At 32.2% G+C, this 21,375-nt stretch overlaps 1 protein-coding gene across 1 annotated transcript in view; it reads left to right on the plus strand.

The window, feature by feature from the left end:
• The window catches only part of LOC105331976 (transmembrane cell adhesion receptor mua-3), a 59,207-nt gene that overhangs the window by 12,617 nt on the left and 25,215 nt on the right, over positions 1-21,375 (plus strand). Inside the window, exons 11-38 of the mRNA XM_034449932.2 lie at positions 313-666; positions 830-990; positions 1,182-1,421; positions 2,765-2,977; positions 3,305-3,415; positions 3,831-4,133; positions 4,398-4,678; positions 4,958-5,201; positions 5,432-5,557; positions 5,776-5,904; positions 6,197-6,319; positions 7,542-7,664; positions 8,960-9,097; positions 9,529-9,657; positions 10,098-10,220; positions 11,044-11,172; positions 12,394-12,513; positions 12,770-12,901; positions 13,538-13,657; positions 13,877-14,014; positions 14,220-14,342; positions 15,863-15,985; positions 16,216-16,353; positions 16,651-16,770; positions 16,948-17,076; positions 17,616-17,738; positions 17,900-18,142; positions 20,947-21,234. Coding sequence (XP_034305823.2) covers positions 313-666; positions 830-990; positions 1,182-1,421; positions 2,765-2,977; positions 3,305-3,415; positions 3,831-4,133; positions 4,398-4,678; positions 4,958-5,201; positions 5,432-5,557; positions 5,776-5,904; positions 6,197-6,319; positions 7,542-7,664; positions 8,960-9,097; positions 9,529-9,657; positions 10,098-10,220; positions 11,044-11,172; positions 12,394-12,513; positions 12,770-12,901; positions 13,538-13,657; positions 13,877-14,014; positions 14,220-14,342; positions 15,863-15,985; positions 16,216-16,353; positions 16,651-16,770; positions 16,948-17,076; positions 17,616-17,738; positions 17,900-18,142; positions 20,947-21,234 — 4,724 coding nt within the window. The remainder of the gene's footprint in view (positions 1-312; positions 667-829; positions 991-1,181; positions 1,422-2,764; positions 2,978-3,304; positions 3,416-3,830; positions 4,134-4,397; positions 4,679-4,957; positions 5,202-5,431; positions 5,558-5,775; positions 5,905-6,196; positions 6,320-7,541; positions 7,665-8,959; positions 9,098-9,528; positions 9,658-10,097; positions 10,221-11,043; positions 11,173-12,393; positions 12,514-12,769; positions 12,902-13,537; positions 13,658-13,876; positions 14,015-14,219; positions 14,343-15,862; positions 15,986-16,215; positions 16,354-16,650; positions 16,771-16,947; positions 17,077-17,615; positions 17,739-17,899; positions 18,143-20,946; positions 21,235-21,375) is intronic.

Genomic DNA, 21,375 nt, shown 5'->3' on the forward strand with positions numbered 1-21,375 from the left:
TAATTTTATCCACCACAACAACCCCCCCCCCCTCACCATTAGCGGTGGGGAAAGGTCACACGCTTTGGATTTTTTTCACAAATTGTCGTTCTTAAGTATACTATCAAAATCTGCAGTATTACCAGCATAATGTACAAAAAGACTCCGAGTTTAGAACTGTTTTTATAGAAATGCAAAAGATCTATGGGTCTCTCATCAATAAACAAACAGAAATAAAGATACTATATACTATATATAGCAATTTCATTAATGGATTTAACACAACACATATATAACATACAACTGACAGAAGTTTGACGTTATAAATTTCAGATGGAAAAAGAAAGGATTTTCATATTATAAGATTTCTGGATCAGGGGGGATTTCCTCTCACCCTGGCTTACAGTGTAGTTCCTTCCTTACTACTAAAAGATCCCAGCTCAGAAATCCATTGTTCTCCGTTAAGACAGATGAAGTCAGCAAATGCCCACCAAGTCTTTTGCAAAAGACTGACTCTTTGGTGACATTCTCGGCCGCTGGCATTCCTAGCTCCATTACATGTTTTGCCAAAAGAAGTGCTTTGTCTAGCACAGCCAAGGATGAACGAACCCCACGTTGCTGTTATGACAAAAGCAACAAAGGTCTTATCATGGAAGCTACTATTGCTAAAGGATTTAACACGTATATGTAAGTACAGAAGACTAAGCTATTATATCGATTTCAGAACTAAAAAATATAAGGTTTTATTTAATTATACCTACTTATGTTGAAACGTTTTAAAGTTGCTGTGTTAGGCAGAGCAAACATTAAATTTTAGTTCTTACATTTAATGTTTAAAATATCTTTAAAGGATTCGCAAGCCAAGTTCCGCCGTTCAAACAACAGCAGATCAAGCATTCGACACATGCTGCAATGCTGGAAATAGTTATGCTTCAAAGACAGACCAATGCAGTGAATATTTAACGGTTCTACCCGTGTGCTCTTCTGAGAACTTTGTCGCCAGTGGAGCAGGTAATTTTTTTTTTCGGAGAGAGATGAAACTTTTAATCTTATTCCATGATTTCAGCTATCTCCTTTCTTAGTTTTTATTAAATGTTGTATAGTACCAAACTTATCAAGAAAAAAAAAATAAAAGAATGGTTTATAAAATCATACTTCATGATCATCTATGGTATATATTAATTTTTGTTTATGTATATCAGGTGGCGCTTTGGGAGATCCCCATTTGACCTCCCTTGATGGTTTATCTTTTACCTTTAATGGTCATGGAGAGTTTGTATTGTTGAAAGCAACTAATGTCGAAGTTCAAGGCCGATTTTCACCTCAGCGAAACGCTGCTGGATTAAAGAGTGCAACTTTCATCAGTGGAATTGCTGGCCAACAGTCAAACCCTGCAAGTGCTAAAGTGGAATTCAGATTGGATGCTAATAGCAATGATACAGGTATTGAGACAATATTTTGAATTTTTATTATACTATAATGCGCATTGAAAAAAAATGTGTATCCGTTTTAAACTTTAAGAACTATTATATTAAAATTGCCTACACACTTTGAAACAATACTGATAAATCATTAGATTTCATGGTGGCTCAATGTTTGCGGTATTCGTGGTTAGCCTTTCCCCACGAATTTACATCCTCAACGAAAACAGATTTTGAAAAAGTAATTATTCTTACTAAAATTGAAAACCGACCAATCCACGAAAAAAATCCCCACGAATAAGCAAGAATACCCAAAATTCACAAAAATTTACCCCCACTTATCTAAATGATTTTACAGTATAAATAATAATCAATGTGTCATTTTTTGATATTATTATTTAAAGAGTTTTTGAAATAATTCCACAAAATATTTGTGATGGAATTTTTTATTTTTATTTTTAGTGCACACAAAAAAAAAATAATAATAAAAATCAAGATCCTTCCAATTTAACTTCTTCTTCATCAAATTTATATGTTTTCTCTATGATTTGTCATTTCATCTATTTTAATTTATGTGTTGAACAAAAAGTGTTGGAAAAATTGTTTTCTGAATCTGATTTAATTTTTTTGTTTGTTAATTTTTAACGAAAACTTATTGTCATTAAGCAAATAAAAACAAATCTTTGGTGATTCGAGACACATATATTAAGTTGGAACTTTGGGTTTTCCTTCTTAAACATCCTCTGAAACATTATTTCAGTTCGAGATTCATAATAGATACTTAATAGTTTAAAACATTAAACACAAAAGATGTATGTTCACATTGTAAATTATAGTTCTTTTAATCGGGTACTATATAAATCAATGTTCAAACTTCAGATTCAAATCTGTCAATAGCCTTTATGTACTATTAAAGAATATATAAAAGCCAATTACATGTATATGTTTTAACAAATGAGGTTAGTGGGGCGTTATATTAAAATAAGAATCTGCTTATAAAATTGCATACTCTCATTTCATTGACTTATATCTATATGAACTGCTTGAGTATGTGTAATATTTTCCAAAAATGTTGATCATTGCGTTTCACTTCAAACTATTGTTTTCAGTATATGTGTTACATTAAAAGATTAAAATCAAAGTCTTCTAAACTTATCTATGACAATCAAGATAATTATAGATAAGTTTAAAATCTTTGATTTTAAACTTTTTATGTGGCAAACGTTACTACAGCTACTCAAAATGTAAGATATGCTCACCTATCCCCATAGCAGATTTTTTTTAAATATTAAGATAATTGAATAGCAGAGTCAGATGCATTTGGGTTATACATGTAACTCGAACTCAATTCGTTTTATCAACAGAAATCCTCATAAACGGAGTGCTCCAAAATGTGAACTTATCATCAGGAGCAGCGGACTTTTTGGAGGTTACAGTGACGAAAGAAACCGATAGCAAAGGTGTATCTACATGGAAGATGATCTTTTCTGGAGGATTGACAGCTGGTGTACAGCTGACAAATAAAATGTTCCAGCTTGTGATCTCGGCTTCGGCAAGCTACCGTACACAGTTTGAAGGTAACGGTGTTCAATTGCCTTGTTTTCTGCAACTCTGGGAATTGTTCCAACTGGAAAAGCAAATGAAAATTTTTAGCCAACCACTTTGAATTAAGGAGATTGGGTGGTCAACAAATTAGCTGCAGATCTTCTTTTCAAGGAGATTCATAAAGTCTACAAATAACCTTGACCATCCAGCCCTCTTAATAATCATGCCTGACAATCTTGTTTTTCTGTTAAAAATGAAATATGAAACTCAAACCCAACTGAGCTAAAACTTGTTTTATAACTAAGCGTTATTGCTTGTTTTATGACTAAGCATTAAAATACATTTTTTTTTCATGAAAGGTTTACTTGGAAATTTCGATGGCAATTCAACAAATGATTTTAAAGCACCAAACGGGGATATAACACCGTCGAATTCTGTTGAGAGTGTTATCTACACTTTTGGAAAACTGTGTAAGCTCGTTTTCATAGCAGCAAATGTACACACCTGATAATAAATTTGTTGTGAAATTTAACCTTTGATTTAATGAAGTTTGTAAATTTATAATTAGTTTAGAATAACTATTTTTTAAAAGTGCTTGTAATCTTTGAACAATTTATACCAGCAGGTTATTAGGGTAAATTAATCTCAGGGATAATCTCAATAAGGCGTTACTGTATTAACAACATAAAAACAACGTTTCCTTTCCTAACAAACAAAGCTTAATTTGAGAGAAAAAAAAACAATGTCTATTTTTTTTTTCAAACGAATATCGATGCTTCTTCAATAATGTTAGAATTTGTAGCTATTCATCTGAAAAAAAGTAGAAATTAGCTACATGATTAAAGCCAAAGTAAGCAGTTTACATTCAAAACGATGTTTTTACAGGGCAAAACACTAAGAACAATACTTTGTTCACATATGGAGGCAGTGCAAGTAACGCTAACTGGACCAGTCACATAGACACATCGTATACACCTGTGTTTTTCAATGCTAATTTGACCGTCATGTTTCCCGATCCATCCAAACGATCTACAGCCATTTCTACGTGTAACAGTGGTAAAAGCACTGATTCTGATCCAGAAAAGCGCAAGGAATGTTACTTTGACTTTAAGGTCACAGAAAATGCTGCCCTTGCCGCTTCCACCTCCGATACCAAAACGGCGCTGGCTGAAACACAGTCTGCTCTTGGTTAGTTGAGAACATTGTAAAAGTGAAAAAAAATGTTTTAATTTCCAGCTAGAGCTTTGCATATCCTTAAGGCTTAATATTTTTATTGGTTTATATAACTCATAATTGAAAAATATCTTGCAAATTACATTCATTCCCTGAACAATAAAATAACACAAATATCTTTTTAAGTGAACGGAATATGAAAGTAATTTTTCTAAAGCTAAAGTGTACAATTTTCCCTCTACCGGTAATTAAGAAAACGGTTTTTATCTGCCTTTTCAGCAAATTATCCACCAGAAATCAAGAACGGGAATGTGACCATTGAAGTCACTGTGGGTGGAAACTACTCCCTTGTGCTGAATGCTGTGGATGAAAATGAAGGAGATACAATTTTTTTCTTGCTAAATAGCGATGCTCCTTCTGGAGTTACCGTCAACAATGCCACAAAAACTCTAACCTGGGTTGGAGTTCCGGACAGTAATTCAATGAGTATCAAGATCACTGTGTCCGACGGAAAAGCCCAGTCTCTGTGGACACCAAAGATCAAACTTTGTAAATGCAAGGTAAGTTGATTGTTTTATGTGTAGACAATATCAATCCACATAGTCGATACATTAATAAAAAATCATGCAACAGTCAAGTTTTTCCCATTTCATAAATCACTCATTATATTTGCGAAGTGTAATGTACTAAATATATAGATAAAACTAATACTTTTGAAAGTATTTTCAAACAACACCCGAAGTACTTAATTTTTAAAGCTTCTGAAATTGGTTGTGACTTATGTTAAAATATGCGTAGTAGAGAGATATATTATGCTCGAGTAAAAATAAATTCTTCAGAATGGTGCTACATGTGGGTTTGGCGTGGAGAGCAGTGAGCAGTTCTTTATCGTCCCTTGTACCTGTGTGAAAGGATATGACGGTACCTACTGTGAGAATGATGAGGATGGGTGTGCTTCTAGACCGTGCTGGCCCGGGGTGGACTGTACTGATGTTCTTGCTAGGGACCTCACGACGACTCCTGCAGGATTTACTTGTGGATCATGTCCATCTCATCTTGATGGAGATGGAATCACTTGCTCGGGTATCTATATCTAAATAATAATTGAAAATAGAAAAAAACTTTATCAATAAACCTTCTTTTATCTGTGACTTTAATGAAGTAGACACAGTTGTAATTCACTTTTACACACCAAATGTAAGGAAAATTTAGAAATTATTTTTTATGCGATACCATTTGGAAGAAATATCGACGATTTAAAAGAAAAAGCTTAAACAATTTCATTATCTGTAAATCTCCAATTTAATTCGTAGACAAAGATGAGTGTGTTGTCAATAAACCTCCGCCATGTCAACAGAAATGTACAAACATTGCTAACGGATACACCTGTTCTTGTAACGCTGGCTATGTACTTGGAAGTGATTTAAGCAGCTGTGTTGGTGAGTCTCTCTCACTGTTATTCTCTTTCTGATGTTTACTCTTACCTCGTATGTACTCAATATTATTATCCTTTCGTTTTGATGTCCATTCTGAGTTACTTAAATATGGTATCTTTCAAGCCTCTTTTTTGGAGGGTGCAACGATAATGAAAACTTTTGCATGTTAGAGTAAGTTTTCTTAACTTTGCCTACGGTTGAACATTGGATATTTTTTGCAGATAACGATGAATGTCAGCTTAAAACAGACAACTGTGATAAAGCGACCACAACCTGTACCAATACCGTCGGTTCATTCACTTGTGAATGCAAAAAGGGTTACACTAGGGAGTCCGCAACTCAGTGCACTGGTACGGAAAAGGTTTTCACGCTATCATTTAATTTACCAAAAAAAACTTTTAAGCAATTAAGTGAACTAGTTCAAAGCTTCTTTGTTTTAACTGTTTTGTAATCATTTTCTTTTTGAAAAAAGATATAAAACGCACAAAAATACTTTTTGAGTGTACAACAATCAAACTATATTAAGTTAAAAAAACCTTACAGATTAATTTTCATTTCCTAGAATTAACGTGCAACATTTAATAAAAACTCATCTACTGTAAAGCGTGTTTTTTGATCAGTGTTTCTTACCTCCCTTTTCAGATATCAATGAATGTGATAAAAATCCTTGCCCTGCAAACTCAAGATGTCAGAACACAGTGGGCAGTTACACGTGTACATGTAACTATGGTTACCAGCTAAATACACAGTCCAATCAGTGCGAAGGTTTGTATTTTTTTCACACTTTGACGACTTTTTCGTTTTAATTACTCTCGGTGCACAAGATTGAATTCCACACCAGAAGTATGATATCAAATTGATTGTTAGAATAAAAAAAATCTACTATACAAAACAAATACATGTAAAATAAAAGGGGAAATGTTAGCACAACTAATTCTGCAAATTAAATTTTTAAAAAATACATTCAAAAGATAAATTTTTAGTTTGAATACAGGTTTCAAATCTGCTCTCTAGGCCGTGCGGCCGATCACTTGAATGTATCAAACAGAAGTGTCGATAACCGACTTTATAGCCGAATACGTGTATGAGATCATGCATCGGGCAAAAGTTTGCAAAAACATATAAATGTACATCATTTAGCGTGTTTGGAAACGGAAAAAGGACAATCCAAAATACAGAATAATAATTAAACAGTTCATCATTTAAATTAAGTACACGAAGAAGGTCCATTCCCTACTCCTCATCTTTTCTTTCCAAACATACACTGAGTAATATTTAATAAACTGGAGTAACAAACTCCAAAATCTCGATAATATAAACCATTTTTTGGATATGGCGTAAGCAAATATTTTTTTTGTACCAGATACATGTAAGATATCCTTTTAAAAAGAGATCCCTTTTTAAGGAAAAAAATTGCTGCATTTTAGTTGTTCATAAAGAAGCATGGTCACGATTTTGGTTAAGAAAATGTTTCCCATTTTTAATGTTTACAAGGCTTCAGTCAGGCATTTCTTATAATTAATCAAACTATGAGTATAAGTTTAAAGTAAGATACACAGCACAAAATTCTTTGATATGTAAACAACGCTTTTGTTTACATTTTGAATGTTGAAGTGACAATTTTAGTTTTAGAACTAAAATAAATGTGATAAAAGTTATTATTTGTAGTATTTGATTTAACAAAATTAGCAGCCTTAAATTCAACTTGAACAAGAACTTTTATTGAACCAATGAAAAAAGAGGAAACAAGACTTATTTACATACCAAAGAATTGTGAACTTTGTATCTTGCTCCTAACTTTACAACTCAACATTCAAATTTTCAAAGGTTCATTGTGTCTGCTAATAATCATGAAAACACTAAACAAACAAAACTGCTAGTAAACCTTTGCAAAATTCAAATTCACTGTGTCCTGAAAAATTTCAACATACGTAATTTGTGTGTGTTTATTTTGTATTTTGTATTTCATTTCAATTATGCTTTGTAGATAAGGATGAATGTGCAGGATCAAACAATTGTCAACAAAGGTGTATTGATGGTGTGGGTACTTACACTTGTGGCTGTAATACTGGATATCGTCTGAACGAAACTGACCTTATTAGTTGTTTGCGTAAGTCTCAAATTTTCTTTCTTGGCTGAATTTATATACTGTATTCTAGGAAATATTCGCCCCCGTTTTATTTTTGCCCTTTGGACCTCGTTGTCAACGGGCGAATTAGGTACTGGGCGAATTACAATGTCCCAAGTTATTTCTTTAAATTAGTACAAAAGCAGTCTGGACGAATTCAAGACGGGGCGAAAGTGTAGAGGGGCGCAAATAACACGGGGCGAAGATAACCCTGTATATAGTACTTTTGATTTTGTCATATTTAAATACAAAATCTCCTTATAATAAGAGTTTCATCGATTCATGAATAAACGTTCAAATCTCAAATATACGATAAACATAGTTTCACAATTTATATAATATCAACTACAGTCTACAGACCAATAACCATAACTATCTCATTGTAAACTATAGTTTACATTCGTAAAACTATACCTAACAGTTGTAAGGTATACATTACGAATAATAATCTAGCTTTAATATCTTCAAATAAACGATGACACCATACAACTTGTTTGCTAAAATTGTATATTCACATCCAAAACCGATAATTCACGTTTATTAACTATATACTGTGGTTTCATCATTATTCGTTGAATACCAATTTTCGTGGATTTCGCTGTTAAGTTCATCCATGAAGTTTAATGTTCATTGAAGTGCAATTTTTATCAACATTTTATATTGATAGGGCATTGGCCACGAATTTATGTATTCTTGAAAGTGTGATTTTCACTTTATCCACGAAAATTGATACCCTTGAATATGAATGAAACCACAGTAGTATACATGAAGTTAGGAGCTGTAACTATATTAAATGGGCATTGTGAATTATAGGATTTTAGAAAAAAAAAAAGTTCGGTGTATTTATAAGGAATCATTCATTATTTTTTCTTTATTATATCAGAGTAAAATGAATCGTGATGTTGATCTAATGAAATTTAAAACGTGTTTATATGATGTTTTGTTTCAAATTAGAATTACTGAATAAACAGTTTTATGATAGAGTGTTATATGTATGCGAAAGAAAAGGCTCTGTTTCTTGTAATCTATGAACGCATGTTAGTATTTGTACAAAATAAGTTATGAAATGGATTATAATGAATTTTTATCGAAGCCTTTCTTAACTTTTGAATAATAGAATTCTATTCCATTTTCTTCTGCCATTAAAACTGAAAATTTTAATTTTCGCTCCATAAATTTAAGATACAAAGTTGCGGTTCAAGTCAACTTTAAAAAACGTGTTTTCTCATGTGAAAATATTGTCAGAGGTCAGGTTTAATAATTTAAGCTTTTTTCAGCTGAAAACGAGTGTACATCTCCACAAAAGGCGACTTGTGATGGCGGCAACCCTCGAACGTCCTGTGCTGTTCTGAAAGGTGACGTCTATTGCACCTGTCCCTCGGGATTTGCCCTCAATGCAACAAAATATTGCATAGGTAAGATTGTTTCATTATACTGACTTTTTCTAAATTAAGAGCATACACTATAATTGTGTTTAATGCTGCCATTGAAGCTTTTTCTTCTCTGGTTATTAAGTTTTTCTTACAGTACACAACCTGTCATTGGGTCAAATAAAATGTGACTGATTTAAATATCTCTGCCAATAAGTCACCTTTCTCACCTTTTAGTTAATATTCAGTTGACTGAATGGCATGACTTTTTCCTCTGTAAAAAAGCAAACTTTATGGTTGTTGATTGATCATTGTAATCTATTTTAGTAACGCAAGAATACAATGTGATAATATATTAAATCATTGCTAATTTGAACGATAAACTACTAACTTCATATGTATAAAAGCATGCTACAAACATGTAACAACACGTAGTATTAATTTATTTTGAAAGACAAGAGTTGTATTAATTTCAGATATTGACGAATGCGCTACCAACGTCGATATCTGTGTCGACTCAAAAAGTGACTGCGTGAACAGAGAGGGAGGCTATAGATGTCAGTGTAAAGCTGGCTACAAAAACCAGGGAGACTTTGCTTGTGCAGGTACGGAGTATTTGTTGCAGCCAGTTCATTAAATCAAATACCGGTATATTACTCCCTCAACAATAACTTTTGCCAATGAGACAGCTTAAGCCTTGTTATTCTCTAGATTACAAAATTTAAATGTATATGTTATTCATCTAGATTTATTTTTACAGAAAGTATATCTGTTTTTGTCAACTTGGTGTCATATTAAATTACATTGTTTATTTTTTTTTTCGAAACAGAATTTTCATTTTACTTTTACTGTAATCAAAGCAAGCGCTAAAAATCATACCGATATAAAAAGCAATGCAAGATGATTGTATTTGCCATTTTAATAAAAAAAAAATATGATGGACAAACTAGCTGTAGAAGATACATTTAAGGGTTTTTTGGGGTTTTTTAAGAGCATGGGGGCATTTGATTATAGAACTGACTTGTTTTCTGTCCATGTATCTCAGATATTGATGAGTGTACGTCTGGTAACAACTGTACGAGTCCTGCTACATGTAGTAATACTGATGGAAGCTACGCTTGTGTGTGCCCTAGTGGATATACCAAATCTGGTCAATATGGCTGCTCAGGTATGTCACACCATAAAGAAATCTTTCATTTAAAGTAGATAATAATAAGGTAAGTTAGGGGCTATTTTCAATGCAAATAACAATCATAAGTTTGCTTTAATTAAAAATGATATGTAAACACAAGATGAAATCAATGCTCTCTAAAGATATAACTTCAATTCACATTTCAATTTTGCACCATGAAAAGCAGAGACAAATTAAGCGATTTCTTTTGTAAAATAAATATCATTCTGATTCAATTTTTGTACATTCATAATCATCATTTCAAACGAGTTAATTTATGAACTTAAAGCAGACAAATAAGTAGATATGATACCATATGCTTATTTTTGTAAAGGGTATACAACTTATAAACTTCACACAAAGACAACTAAAAGTTTAAATAATAGGAAATCGGTTGATGGGTTCATTGAATATATAACCTTTCTGACTATCATTTGATGAATCAATTATGTCGTGGCATTTCAAATATACATTATTTCTAATAAGATAAGTGCATTTATTTATGGTTTTAAAAAATCTTAGATTGTGCTGTATGGTTTTTTTTTTACCAACAATCATAAAAAGTTTTAAAACCTGGCAGAAAAGTAATCATTTTGTTCTACAAATCATTGTTTTATTTCTTATAGCAAAATATGTAAGACCCAAAACTACGTCAAATTGTTTCCAAATTAATAACTCTTTTCATTTCACATCACATTTAGCATTTTCTTATAGCGTTGTTATAAACATTTCAACAAACTACAACTTCTTTCCCCAATTAAAGAACTATTTTCATATCACTAAGCCAAGAAAAGTTTACAACAGAACTTGTGTTTGGCAGATATTAACGAATGTGCGTCGTCCGCCACCCATAATTGTGACAAGCAGTATGGAACCTGTAGCAATACCCCCGGTGGATATGGATGTTCCTGTAACAAAGGATTCACTGGAAATGGTTATGTTTGTGCCGGTAAGTGGCGGCTTGGAAGCTATTATTTTTCTTTCCTATAAAACGGCTGGATGGTGATGATCATTTTTAGTTCATATTAATGTCCCTTTGACGAAAAGTTTCGTATAAAATATTTAAAAAAAAATATTCAAATTTTCACGCCCCTTTTTTGATTTTTTTCTTTTCTAATAGATATATTATGGTTAAAATCATCATATATAAAATTGAAAGGCAAACTTTGTATTAAAATATTTGAAAAATATTCAAATTTTCACGCCCCTTGCATATTTTGAAGTTTTTCTTTACTAATAGATATTTTATGGTTTAAACCATCATATGTAAAATTAAAAGGCAAACTCCGTAATAAAATATATAAAAAAAAATGTTCAAATTTTAACCGTACATATTTGAAAATTCCCTTTCTTATTATATAAGTAATGGTTCAAATCATCATTGTAAAAGCTTTGTATTAAAAAATAAAAACAATATTCAAATTTTAACCTTAAATATTTGCAATTTTTCTCTACTTATAAGTATTTTTATTATACTTAAAATTATCACATGAATAATTTAAGGACAGTTCCAATCGGTAATTTTTTGATCAGTTCCTTTGAGTTCTATTATCTCTCATAAAAATCATATTGAACAAAAATTAAATTTTGTTCGATATCTAATAAATTGTCATTTATATCGACGATTAAGTTGTAGTTTTTTTTTCTAACTTTAGACATAAAGAAAAACCAAAAGGTCACATGAAATAACAATAGTATTATTTTATGATAGTTAATATAATAATAGCACAGTGCTTTAAAATGTGATCAGCTTATCCATGTATACTTCTAATTTTAATCGAGTTACTGTTGTACTGATGCAGAGATTTCGGTGGATAAGTGACTGTCGTCACATCAGTTAAAGATGCACCATCGAAATATTTTTTCAATGGTATTTGAAAATGGATTTAAAAAAAAACGTTTTCAGATACTGATGGGATAATGACCACTATTTCTAAAGTGGTTGATGTTTAAATACTATTGTGACAATAGTGTAAAGTGCGTTCTCAATCACTGCTGATATTATTTCCATTTTGATCGACATCTCAATACTTAGAGCTTTGTTTTAAATTTAGTTTTGACAACAATATATATTGAAATTTTTAAAAATATATATTTACTGTGAACAAGTAAATCGTTTTACCAATGCCAAATGTTCTATTTAAAAGACATCATTTTATTTACTTTACAGATTTGAATGAGTGTGCTACAAAAAACAACTGCACCCAAAAATGCTCCAACGCTATAGGAAGTTATACTTGTTCTTGTTTCGAAGGCTACACGCTAGCTGCTGACGGGCTTACGTGTAATGGTAAGTATCGGTAATATTTTAAGTAACAAATGGTTTACAGTGATTTTGTGAATCAGAGGAACTCTTAGAATCAGTTTCTACAATTTTTTTCCATCCTGTAAAAGTAAAACGTAGTATTCGGAAAAATAATCATTACTTTTGATAAGAGTTATACCAACTTTTTTGTAATGAAAATTGAGACAAAGTGAAAAAGACAATTCTAAGCATGAGATGTTTATCAGAGTATCTTATGAATACGAATGTTTTGCTCTTGTAGATAATAATGAATGTACTGATTCGGCTGCCAATGGTTGCTTCAGCAATGCGTACTGTACCAACACTCAGGGAAGTTACACGTGCTCTTGTCCCTCTGATTATATTTTGAAAGGAGACGGAAAAACCTGTGAATGTAAGTTATCCTTTTGGTTTTTACCTTCCAAATTTTAAATGGATTTTATGATTTTCTAATTGTAATTTTTATCAAGGATGAAATATAAAATCAGATATAAATTTGCATTTAAGTCTTACTATCTAATATATGTTGTACAAAATCAACTAGTTTCAATGATTTTTTTTCCAGAAATATATACATTAACATGTAACACTATATTCTTGCATATATTGTACTAGAATATTTCAGGAAATATTTTTTTAGTTTCCGACATTTTTGAAACAAGTATATGATAATGACATGCATTTCATTTTGAAACTGGACTGTGTGTTCCAAGTATGCATTATTTTTTTATGTATGTGCAAAAATGATCAGATAAACTTTTTATCAAAACTTAAAATTGTTTTATATTTTCCATTCAATTCTTAATTACGTCCAGTTTTGTAGTAAACTAATGAAATCCATAAAAATACGGTTAACCATTCCAGCCCTTTGAAAATAGATTTACAATCTGTTTTGTCTTCAAAATAGGAATATCTAGGTTACTTACATTGCATTTAGTTTTAGATTTCTTATTCCAGTGAATGAAAATTCCCAATAGCTATTAAATAATTTAGAATTGTCAAAATCGAAGATCTTATTTTTTCATATCAGCCAAATTCAAGTGTGCCGACAATCATGGATGTAGTCATACGTGTGGACGAGTCAACATGGTCGACACGTGTTCCTGTCCAACTGGAATGGAACTGGATAATACCAACAAAACTTGTGTTGGTAAGTAATCCTGTGAATAAAATATTTGATTGGCTTTGAGAAACCTTTGCCTTTTTTAGCATGACAAATCCGAATAATTTGTAAAATTTGAAATTTGTATGGGTGAAATTCTGCGGAACATAATGTCGTCTTTTCCCCTGTATCTACTGTCTTAATATTAAATTCAATATTTACTTTTTTAATGTAAATAGTGCTTTATTGTTTGTGAATTTTTTTCAGATAAAAATGAGTGCGCTTCACCAGACACAAACAAATGTAAACTTGTAAACAACGTTGTTTGTGCCGACACCAATGGTTCCTATGTATGTAACTGCGTAAACAGCTCTTATGTCAAATCACAGGAATCGTCCTGCGTTGGTATGAAACATTAAACTTATCAATTTTTTTCATTTATTAAAAATTGTTTTCTTTAACAATTTTTCTTCTTTAAATTTTTCAACACCTGTCTTTCATACTCATTATATTCATTTAGGACTATTTATTCAACTAAATATTGTTTTTTTTATTAATCGGGGTTTTGGTTGCTTTTAAAATTTGTGTCTGTATGGTTTTCTGTTTGCAGATGCCAATGAGTGTATATTGAAAACTGCAGAATGTCCCGCCAATTCTCAATGTATTAATCTTGACCCGGGGTACACGTGTCAGTGTTCATCGGGTTACCAGAAAAATGGATCCCTTTGCCAGGGTTAGTTTACTATAGTCTGTCCCAAGATATTTATGCAGCACATTTTCCGGATTTTAATGAAAATATACATACCTGTGAAAGAAGTGCAAATGAAATCAATGAAAGGGAAAATTTCCAAGATATCTTCATTGACACATAATCATTTTTCACTCGAAAAAATTCACAGAAACAAAAACATATTTCTTGCAGAGGTTTATAATGTAAAACATTTACATTTTTTCCAACTGGAAGTCTCTGGAAATACCTCGCTCAATTTTTGGGTGTTGATTTTAATCAACTCTCCTATGCAGTTACTCAGACAAACCGAAAGTGAAACAGTGTTTGGACCTCAGTACAAATCATTGCTGCTGACTTAGAAAATCTTAAAAATAATTGATAGATTCGACGTAATGTATGCTAAAGCATTGTTTTTCAAAAATAGTCAGATTTTAAATGGTACGAACAATTTAAATATTTTTTGTAGTCGTATGTATTCCTACGCCAGAGTTCAACATAGTCTCGTTCAACTAGACGCTCGGCTGTCTCCGTAAACCCTTGTCGGATATTTACGGTGTCAACCGAGCGTTTGGTTGAACGAGACTAGAATTCAATATTGCTTGGATCCATGCAATTTTCGAGAAATATTTCTATTACTGATACATAGTTTGATTGAATTAATTTTATCTTTAAATATTATTTAACATGATTCATATGGAGGTTTCTCGACATTCTTGTCGAAAAAGTACAAAAATTCAATTATAAAAATGTGCGTAATTCAAATCAAATTAGAAACTACATGTACTTGTCATGCAAAATAACATATCATTGATTTTAAAATAAATAAACATCGACAAAATCAACTCCCATCAGTTCTTCAGTACTTTGATTTAACGTTATCATCGGGTCTGCAACAATACAAAATTCAAATAGACACCGGATTTTCAAGCCAAGTATTGAAACTTGATAAGCTAAAGAGGGCGTTTAAACTAAGAAATCTTGGAAAATTTTCATACTTTTGAATGAACATCGTTTGAATCCTGAGGTATTTATAAATACCGGGTAACTAAGCTAAATGTAGATCGTAGATATCTTAATAAAGATTGTATTTAATATTTCCTTGTTACACACAATGACTTTTTCTTCAGAGGTAATTTATAGAGTAACCGGGAGGTGAAACTCTACTGGGGGTACAAGATACTCAAACCTCGGTAAAAACGGGATCTGTTGTTTAAAGCCGGTATAGCTGTAATACCGTGTTTAAGAAGACAGAACTGTCATTGCCATTTTATATTTTATTAAACTCTATTAGACGCAGAGCTACGTATGAAAAGTTCATGTATTTGAAATATTTTATGGTTGTTTGATTTTGCTCGTTAATATTTACTTATATTAAGAATTAGTTGATTTGTTTGCACTTCTGAGTTTTGACATACTTTCATTTATGTCGAAAAATCATATTCTTAAGATTATGATATTGTGTAAGGAGGCCACTTTAAATAAGATTGAGGCTACAATGAAATTTACAATTACAATTAATGCAGATATCAATGAATGTGACAGAGCAAACGATTGCAACTCAAAATTGGGTGTCTGCAACAATAACGCAGGAGGATACTCGTGTTCTTGCAAAACAGGGTATTCTGGAGATGGACGAACATGTGTAGGTAGGTATCATTGTTTTTACAGTTACATCAGAAATGTGATACATAGAGTCGATCGTATTTTACATTTTAACATGCCACATACAGTAAAACATAAAAAATAGACATTTACGAACTAATTACTTTACTAGTACTAACAGAAGTAGAATTTTTAACTCAAAATTCTTGAACAAATTTTGTAATGTGCTACATATATCAAATTATAAACGTTTACCAATAAAAATGGTTTTTAGATGTGGATGAATGTACTCTAAATACACATAACTGCGACAGTAGGAGTGACAGAAGGATATGTACTAACACACCTGGTAGTTTTGTATGTAGCTGTCGAAGCGGTTACCAAATAGCTGCAGATGGTCGAACTTGCAACGGTAAGGGCCTTAATACACAGAGAGAGAGAGAGAGAGAGAGAGAGAGAGAGAGAGAGAGACTGAAGAGAGATTGTTTCCTAGAGAATTTATTTATATCGAAAAGACGCATACCCGATTACTTGTCGCCGGCAACTTTTAATGGTGAATGTAAAGATAATCAAAATGCCCTATGTAACCGAATCAGACAAACAGTAAACTTTGATCCACACTCAAACATATACAGTTTGTGCAGTAAAAACGCTACTCTAAGAACCTGCAACTTTGCTGTGTTAAATTATAACTGCCTTCAATTTCTAGATGTGGATGAGTGTGCCGGTAGCCACGGATGTGGACAGTTATGTAAGAATCTCCCTGGTGGTTTTGAGTGCCAATGTCAACAGGGCTATAGACTTGAAGCTGACCAAAAGACCTGTGTTGGTAAGAAACTGCCCTTTTTTGCACTCGAATAATTTTAATTACAGAGAACTTGCGACATAAAAGAGTTTAAACAAAGGTACATATTTTGGAATGTTTGTTTACGGCCAAAAATCGCAATAACGTTGACAGTAAAAGTATAATTTTATGCAATTTTGACGCCATAGCTTGCTTTTTAAGCGGAGGCTGAGTGCGACTCTGCAAAGAAGAAGACATGTCAAAATGAGCTATGTGCAAAAGTGAATGGAACACAAATCTGCCAGTGTCCTCCTGGATTCGTGCTTGACACAAACGGAACATCCTGTAATGGTAAGTGGTAGTACATGTATATTTTTATTTATATGTTTTAAAAATCTAATAATTAAATAAATGTAAATTTTAGAGTAGTACATGTACACGAAATTATAAAACGTAAAACATAACGCTGTTAGTGAGTAAAACAGAGAATGTTTTATGAAAAGTTTTTTTAATGATTTAATATTCTTAATTAAAAGGCAATTTTTTTTCTCATAAATATGTAAAAGTTCTGTAAATGGTTATTGCATAAAAAATAAAACTTGCATTTGTTATTAGTACGCGTTGATGACAGTTTACTATTTCTACTATTTCTAAGTGATTTTTACATTACATTACATTACATACCATTGATAGTCTATTGACAATTTTGCCATTTATTAAAACAAATAACCAACAGTAATTGGAATTGATGAAATATATGCGTAAAATAATTTAATGGAATAGATAAAATATATATGTTACAAACAAGGCGTGGGTTTTGTGTATGGGTTATTTTTTCATATTCCATGACATGTTGATTGTATAAGAATTGTTACATTTATTTTCTTCAGACACAGACGAGTGTCTTGCATCTCCTTGTTATAAAACCAACAGTCGTTGTGAGAATACAGTCGGAAGTTATAACTGCTCATGTATCAATGGCTTTATACTGGGACCTAACAATGTCTGCAAAGGTTGGTAAAGATTCATTGAACTTCATTAACCTAATAAGTTATGTACATTTACATTTCATGTTTATAAAAGAGATTCATAGTACATAGCTTAACCAAGTGTGGAAAAAATTATTCCAAAAAATACTTAGGTTGAAATAATTGCCTTTCTTCATCTTTTCAAGATCGAAACGGTGGGCTTTCTTCATGGACGGTATGGGGTAATTGTACCAAACCATGCGGCTCTGGAACATCAACTCGAACGCGAGCGTGTGACAACCCTACTAAGGAAGGATTCGGGGCTGACTGTGTCGGAGAGCGTTCACAGAGTAAACCATGTAATACACAGGATTGTCCAACGACGACGACGCAAGCACCGACCACCCAGCCTCCAACTACCTCCACAACACGCCCAACTATTGTTACTGGTAACTATGGAATAACTAACTGTTCACATGCAGCTTAGCATAGATTCTGTCAGTGTCAATCGTTCATTTCTTAAAGTTTCTACGATGTTTGGCGCAAAAGGATTCTTCAACAAGTTACCTTAAATTTTATTAAGTGCTATTTCTAATGTGCCAGTATATCTGCCTACATATTTGACAATTGATGGTGTACTTGATTTATCGGAAGTATTTTTTGGCCAGAAAAAAAAACGCTAAATAGATTACGCCGCTTTATGTTATAAATTTGCAGTAATCATTTACAAATTGCTCAATATTTGCAGCTCAGTGCAGATTTTGTCTCTTCATTTGTACTGCTCTCCATCTACCAGTTTAAAAACTATATTTTATTGATGAAAAAACTAATATTGAGACAAAAGTAAAATAGATTTTTGTTATGAAAATTATTAAGGATAAATTGCGATTTGCATTACACTCGCGCTTTAAGCCATGCTCACGCAATCTTAGAGGGACATAAATAGTTAAAATATTTGAGACAAAAACTAATTTACAAAACAAAATTAGATAGATGAGCATGTGCACCAACACACTTTTATAGTTTTTTTAGTAGTGTTAGTTGTAGTGCTAGATTTTGTTGTCTTTGTTTTTACCCATGTAATTTATTGCTTTTGTCCTGACGAAGGGATTTGTCCCAAAAATTTGTTTGAGTCGTTAGCCATTTTTAGTGCCTTATATATTCAGTTTACTGGTTTAGTATCTTAAGATTAAAGATACATGTACCTAGTGTTGTTGATTCTATGCAGTGCTTTATTTATAACTTTATTTAGTTTTGACTGTTATAATTAAAATCGTAAGATTACGCTACTGACTAAAAGCTTATTATTTAAATAGATGACACTGCAATAAAATCGGGTAGTTCATTACTGCCACCATTATTACGTGATAACTATAAATAGCTTGCATTTATTCCTTAAAATAAAATGAGATAGAACTACACCACAGTTTCCAGAAAAAATAAACATCAAGTAAAGAAAAAAGATCTCAGTTTTATAAAATCTGCTGCTAGAATCATATATTTTCCTCTAATAAATAGTAAGAAGTCTAGTTCTCCACAACCCTTCCCACATTTTGCTTGGAAAATAGCTTGCTGCATCAAAGTGACTCACATCATGAGATTCTATCAGCTCTTCTTTAAGTTAAGCAATGTTCGAACTATTGATACGTGTTAATTATGAAGATCATGAAATACAGGGTAGTGTTGTTCTAGTCATATATCATAAACAACGACAGAGGAAAGCCTGGCCAATATTACATACCTTTTAGCGAATTTTTGATACAGTTAACATACGTCCTAGTTTTCTCTTGTTCAATTCTCAACAAATCCCACCAAAGTAATTTATAAGAGTTTTTAAATTTCCTTTATTTTGAATCTGTTTACAGTACTTTCCGATCAAATATTTACACGACACTTTACTTTCAGTCATGAGGTCATCAATGAGTAAATCTACGTAATACAGTCAAATTTCCAAAAAAAAATATATCTTTTGTTTGACTTTTCTCTGTGTTTTGCTATTTTAATATTTGAAAAGGAATTAAATATCTAAGATTTGTTATTCATGTACATGACCTTCGATTTGATAAGCTTCCTTAACACCCTGCGTTAACAGAGAATGTTGTAAAATAAAACTTAATATATTGAAACCACTTTAAGCGGTGGACACGTGTTAGAAACTTCATCTTTAACTATTGGCTTGCTGGCTTCTTGCTTCTTAAACAGGTGGGTCACCCAGGGGTGTGTTTTCTTTGTTTAATAAGATATTTACTCATAAAGGAGTTAATGTGTAAGGCACGATATTCATTGTCTGAATATGATAAACCTTGTATAGCTATCTGAAAGTTGATACTTAAAAATCTAAAAATTGTTTATGTTTTGAGTTTACGGGTCCCAGAAGAGATAATGTTGACTTTCTATTTAATAATTTTATTTGTTGTTAAATATATGAAAATAATCGTCAATTGCAAAAGAGCTCTCAGCGATTGTCATCGACACCGAAAGGCTACCATCCTCATATAATGCAGATGACAATATCTGTATTTTTTCTGTTTACAGCATACAAACCTGTTCATCTGCATTTAAATAATTGTAAACAATCCTGTCGTAATACATCGTTTTGTATGCTGCTTTTCTGAAATACTATTCCCGCAAATTCAAATCAAACCTTAGTTGTTTATGAATATGCATAGGTAAATCGCCGTTATTCATTTTCAAATAATGGCTACTACCCCGTTATTTTTTTTTTATTAGAAATTAAATTGCAAGATTTTCTATAAACTTCTATTTTATATATCTTGTAATGCTGACAAAATTTGGGTCTGGTTTTCAACATCGCAAAAATACCATCAAAAACGGTGTATATACCTTAAAGTAAAATTAACTTAATTATTGCCAAAGTACTCCAGTCCGTAAGCTAAACAAAACAGTCAAATCGTTTTTAATTGGAATTTAAATCTAACACCATCACGATTATTTCGTGCAGTCCGTTATTTTTAGGTTGTTGTAGGTTTGACCAGTCGAGTAGTGAAGGGTATACATGTAGATTTTAGTCAGTCAGTCTCAGAGAGCTATGAAATGCAATAAGTTTCCTTAAGTTATAGATGGAACCATACTTGGTAGATGAAAATGTAATTGATTAGGCACAAAACCCTCTTAATTCATTTTCTTGTTTGTTTTTTTTTTTACCTTAAAGATAATGTTTAAGAATTGAATAAAAAATATCTTAATTTTGAATGCTTGAATAACAGAGCAAATGAATTTGTTTTGCTTGAAGGACCTATCACAACATCGGTTTTCAATTCCTCGCAACCGGCAAGCAACGTTACACAGCCGCCAACCTCCAATCCCAGTACCGATTCCTCGGAACCGGCAAGCAACGTTTCACAGTCGCCAAATACCAAGCCCACTATACCAACTACCACTACCACTAGCAGTCCCACCACTACCACTCCAAATCTTTGTGATGGCTTCACCTGTCTAAATGGCGGAGCCTGTGTTGTCATTGATGGCAGCCCTCGATGTCAATGCAATGCCAGCTATACAGGAAATGTTTGTCAATACGGTAGGAAAAATGCCTTTTTGCAAAAATAGGGAAACGGCCAGAGTAATCAATATATGACGCCCGCAGAACGACCGGAACAAATAGACTGACTGACCAAAATAGACATAATAGATATTAAAACATACCAATTACTATCGGATA

The sequence above is a fragment of the Magallana gigas genome, chromosome 4, assembly GCF_963853765.1.
Source record: "Magallana gigas chromosome 4, xbMagGiga1.1, whole genome shotgun sequence".
In the NCBI taxonomy this organism is placed as follows: domain Eukaryota; kingdom Metazoa; phylum Mollusca; class Bivalvia; order Ostreida; family Ostreidae; genus Magallana; species Magallana gigas.